This window comes from Gastrolobium bilobum, unplaced genomic scaffold (assembly GCF_033153095.1).
Source record: "Gastrolobium bilobum isolate Gb01-03AN ecotype WA unplaced genomic scaffold, APGP_CSIRO_Gbil_v1 utg25886, whole genome shotgun sequence".
NCBI classification, from domain to species: domain Eukaryota; kingdom Viridiplantae; phylum Streptophyta; class Magnoliopsida; order Fabales; family Fabaceae; genus Gastrolobium; species Gastrolobium bilobum.
The window spans coordinates 1-5,386 of NW_026896007.1; the positions used below are offsets into that span (position 1 = coordinate 1).

At 35.4% G+C, this 5,386-nt stretch overlaps 1 protein-coding gene across 1 annotated transcript; it reads left to right on the forward strand.

The window, feature by feature from the left end:
• Positions 1 to 1,914: 1,914 nt before the first annotated feature.
• LOC133297255 (uncharacterized) lies at positions 1,915 to 4,475 on the forward strand. Its single transcript, XM_061496372.1, has 4 exons — positions 1,915 to 2,398; positions 2,764 to 3,153; positions 3,311 to 3,577; positions 3,619 to 4,475. Exons 1-4 carry the CDS (start codon positions 1,915 to 1,917, stop codon positions 4,473 to 4,475), a joined length of 1,998 nt encoding a protein of 665 aa, XP_061352356.1.
• Positions 4,476 to 5,386: the final 911 nt, after the last annotated feature.

Genomic DNA, 5,386 nt, shown 5'->3' on the forward strand with positions numbered 1-5,386 from the left:
AGGGAATGATAACTGCCCAAGTAGTACTTCAACTTATGTCTGTCAACAAAGTAAGATCAACGTATACTATTTCGCTCAATGTTTTTTAATGATGTTTGACAAGAATATGTATTTTTTCTACCATCCTATGTTATATTTTTCACCAAGCCGTGTTTGCTACAAACACCAATTCACCCGATCAGCCTGTGTTAGACATATCTTCTGTCAACGAAGGTCGTTGTATAAATTAATTTCATTATTTTTTATTCTGAATTATAATTTTCTTTGTAATATGACTTTTTGCTCTTTGAATATATGTAGATTATTGGGACGTTGGGGATCCCACTTTCATCTGCACGCATTGTGGAGCAAGTATGTGGTATGAAGATAGACTTAAAAAAGACAGAAAGTCATGCACGCCTGAGTTCGGTTTGTGTTGCGGCAATGGAAAAGTTAAACTTCCTTCTTTCAAAATGGCTCCATATACATTGCTTCGACTGCACAATAATGAAGATATAAGGAGCCCTCATTTTTTACGATATATTCGAACGTACAACATGATTTTTGCCTTCACCTCCTTCGGTGCAAAAGTTGATAGATCCGTAAATGAAGGTTCTGGACCTTACTGTTTTCGAGTTGGAGGACAAGTTCATCATTTAATGGGCAGCCTTATTCCGCGTGATAACACGTCTCCAAAATTTGCTCAACTTTATATCAACAATACCGAGAATGAAATTGACAATAGATTGGATTTTCTAAGGCATTGCTCTTTGTTTATTTTCGCATTTTTTGTGCATTGAAGTGTATTATCTGTGTTATTATAGTTAGTTTACTAACGATTACATGTTATTGGTAATGCAGTCCCACAAACAATGAAGAGATCCTAGATCCCGGTATTGTGAGATCTTTAAAGGAAATGCTAGATGAGCACAACAGAATTACGCAATCTTTTCGGTATGCTAGAGACCGTTATAAGGAAGATGACTTCAATGGGGTGAAGTTGAGGCTTATTCGAAAGCGTGGTAGCGATGGAAGAGTTTATAATCCTCCCTCTGCATCTGAAGTTGCTGCTTTCATTGTAGGAGATATAGACAACGTCATGGGTGACAAAGACATCATTGTGGAGACACAAACCGGACTTTTGCAGCGCATTGATGTCAAGCATCCCCTATATCTTGGCTTACAATATCCTTTGTTATTTCCTTATGGAGAGGATGGTTATCGCGATGATGTCCAGCGTGCTTCCATTTCCAGTGGTAGGACAAACCCAAGATCAACGATTAGCATGAAAGAATTCTTTTCGTTTAGGCTTCAAATGATATCAGGGGAGTCCCAAATTCTTCTTCACTCCAGAAAACTATTCCAGCAATTCCTGGTTGATGCTTATACTATGGTTGAGTATGACCGTCTTATTTTCATTCGCCATAATCAAAATCAACTAAGGGTAGAGTTGTACAAAAATATAATACATGCATCGGATAAAGGGGAGGATGCGGCTGTTAAAACTAGAAAGCATATTATTCTTCCTTCTTCATTCACAGGCGGACCTAGATATATGGCTGAGAATTGTAAGGATGCTTTTGCAATCTGCCGTTGGGCTGGATATCCTCATCTTTTTATAACAATTACCTGCAATTCTAAGTGGTTAGAAATTACACGGTTTCTTAGGGCCAGGAACTTAAACGCTGAAGATCGACCTGATATTCTTTGCAGAGTTTTCAAGTTCAAGTTAGACCAATTGCTCCATGATTTAAAAAAGAACATGTTCTTGGCAGAGTTAATGCATGTAAATATATGGGCAAAATCAATTTTTACAACTTTACTGGAACCCACAAATGCTCTATATGTATTATTGTCTTCTAATCCAGCCTTTGATCGTTTATTGAACTGTAACAGATGTTTGTATAATTGAATTTCAAAAACGTGGACTCCCTCATGCTGTTGTTCTTGCACCCTTCTAACAAGCCCAACAGTGGACTTGATATTGATAGATTGATTTCAGCAGAGATTCCTAACAAGGAAACCCATCCTTCTCTCTTTCTTACTGTCACAAGTTACATGATGCATGGTCCCTGTGGTGCTAACAATTACAAGTCACCTTGCATGAAGGAGGGAAAGTGTACAAAGAAATTTCCAAAGGGTTTTTGTTCTCGTACGATTATTGATGATGACAGATTCCCTCATTATAAGAGAAGAGATAATGGGAGGGTTGCGAAGAAAAATGGTGTTGAACTTGATAATCGTTTTGTTGTGCCTTATAATGCAAAACTCCTTTTAAAGTACCAGGCTCATATTAATGTGGAATATACCTGTCAGACCAGTGCTATTAAATATCTTTTTAAATACATTTATAAAGGAAATGATAGAGTTACTGCTGCTATACATCATTCAGATGATGAAATTAAAATGTTTTATGATTGTAGGTACTGAAATTAATCTCCATTAGCTTTTGAATTACTGTGCATGTATTACTTTTTATACTAGACTCCATTTAACATAATTATTTATTTATGATAGGTATGTATCCGCATGTGAAGCTGCTTGGAGAATATTTGGATTTGAAATTCATTACAGAAACCCCCCTGTGATGAGATTGCCATTTCACTTACCCAATGAAAAGACCGTTGTTTTTCATGATACTGCATCAATATCCGAAGTAAAGACAAGGGAGGAGTTTAGACAATCAATTTTTGAGAGTTGGATGGATGCAAATAAAAAATTTCTAGAAGGTAGGCATCTTACTTATGCTGAATATCCAACTCATTTTGTTTATAATGTAAATAGTCAAGAATGGCATCCTAGAAAAAAAAGGATTCTCAATTGGAAGAATAAATCGTTTTTCTGCAAATAGTGGAGAAGATTCCTATCTTCGAGTGCTTCTTAATTTTAAAAAGGGTTGCACAAGTTACGAGGACCTGAGAACTATCAATGGGGTGATGTTTCCAACATTTAAAAATGCTTGCTATTCTCTTGGACTTTTGGATGATGACAATGAATACATTGATGCAATTAAGGAGGCAAGTTCTTGGCAGTCAGCTTCTTATCTTAGACGTCTTTTTGCTCTGTTGTTGTTCGGTAACTCAATGAATAGACCTGAAAATGTTTGGGGGAAGTGTTGGCAATTTCACTTTGACGATGTTCTTTATCGACATAGAACAACAGTAGGACATCCAGGTATTCATTATGAACATATCGTATGGATTATAATTTTTTTTATCATTATTTTTTTCTGTTGAATATACCGCTTTTGTGGTAAAAATAATGTACCATGAGTCCTGTTAGAATTGTACTTTCAATTGTCATTTTTTCATTGTTTTCCATGTTTCTACAGATGCAAATCTTACTGAAGAACAAATAAAAAACACAACACTTGCTGAAATTGATAAAGTGCTACAGAGTAATGGAAAATGCCTTTTTGATTACCCTTCAATGCCTTGCATCACTGGTGCATCTTTGCTTGATATGCACAATCTCTTAGTGCTTGATGAATTACTGTATGACAGATTGTTTTTGGTTGAAGAACATAAAAGACTAATGAGTTCCCTTACAGATGAGCAAAAAGTTGTCTATGACAAGATAATTTCAGCAGTTTCAGTGGGTACAGGTGGATTCTTTTTCTATACGGCTTTGGTGGTACAGGAAAAACATTTATTTGGAATGCATCCATTAGATCAAAAGGCGAAATTATACTTAATGTTGCTTCTAGCGGGATTGCATCACTTTTGCTTCCTGGAGGCCGGACAACACACTCTAGATTTCGTATTCCAATTCAGATCACTGAGGCTTCAACCTGTAATATACGGAAGGATTCTAATATTGCCGAATTGCTGGCGAAAACAAAGCTAATCATCTGGGATGAAGCTCCAATGGTACACGGATTTTTCTTTAAGGCTCTAGACAAAACACTTAGAGATGTTCTTAGATTTTCTGATTCAACTTGTGTTGATAAATCATTTGGTGGGAAAGTTGTTGTTCTTGGGGGTGACTTCAGGCAAATCTTACCTGTTGCTCCTCATGGAAGCAGACTAGATATAGTCCATGCAACCATTAATTCTTCTTGTCTTTGGTCTCATTGTCATTTATTAACTTTGACCAAGAACATGCGGCTTAGTTCTGGAAGTGACATTCACAATTTAATGGAAATAAAGGAATTTTCTGATTGGCTTCTTAAAGTCAGGGATGGTGTTCTTGGAGATGATGTGGATGGAGAATCTATTATAACAATTCCAGATGAATTATTGATTAAAAAATCACTGAATCCACTTTCAGATTTGATGGATTTTGTGTACCCTGATATCTTGGATCATATTTTAGAACCCACATTCTTTAAAAAACGTGCCATTCTGACTCCAAAATTGGCATATGTTTCTATTTTAAATGAGAACTTAATGTCTTTGATTCCAGGTGACGAAAGAATATATTTAAGTTCAGATAATATTTTGAAGCAAGACGGTAATTCTTCCCTTGAGGATGATGATTCTCACCTGAGATCTTAAATACCTTCTCCTGTTCTGGGCTTCCGGATCATAAATTAATTTTGAAGGTCAAAGTTCCAGTCATGCTATTAAGAAATATTGACCAATCAAGAGATTTATGCAATGGAACAAGATTGCTTATTACAAGATTAGGCAATCATGTGGTTGAGGCAACTGTTCTTACAGGAAGCAATATAGGAGAAAATGTGTTAATCCCTAGAATGACAATGAGCTCCTCAAGTCATTCTTTTCTTGTAAATTTCCAAAGAAGACAATTTCTCATCGTCGTTTCGTTTGCCATGATAATCAATAAGAGTCAAGGACAATCGCTTTCTCATGTTGGAATTTATCCACCCAGGTCAGTCTTTAGTCATGGGCAATTATATGTGGCACTATCCCAAGTAAAGAGCAAAAAGGGATTGAAGATTTTGATAGTTGATGATGATGGTTGTGTAACAAACAGTATCTTTAACATAGTCTACAAAGAAGTATTTCAGAGATTACTGTAATTTATATTGCTTCAGTCGATTGGATATAACGTTGCTCTTTGGTACAGGTAAAATCTGCATTCCTTAGGTTATATTTTTTTCAAATGTTGATTAGCGTTGGATTTTGATTTTTTTTATACTGTATTTTTGAAATATGATTCTGAAATTCAAAAGCAAAAAACCACATTGAATAATACTTCTGACAATTACCTATTCAGTTCTTCTGTTCTTTATCCGCTAAATCATATGTTATGCTAACATATACTGTTTTTATTTCTTTTATAGTTAGCAGGCTGATGTCAGAGATATTTTGCTTTGCTGGAACACCAAATTGTATCATGTTATTTGTGAATTATTAATTGTGAGCAGTTTTGACATTATGACATTTAAATTGTTTTTACATTGACATTATTTTATTTATCACTTTTGCAATTGGACGTGAAG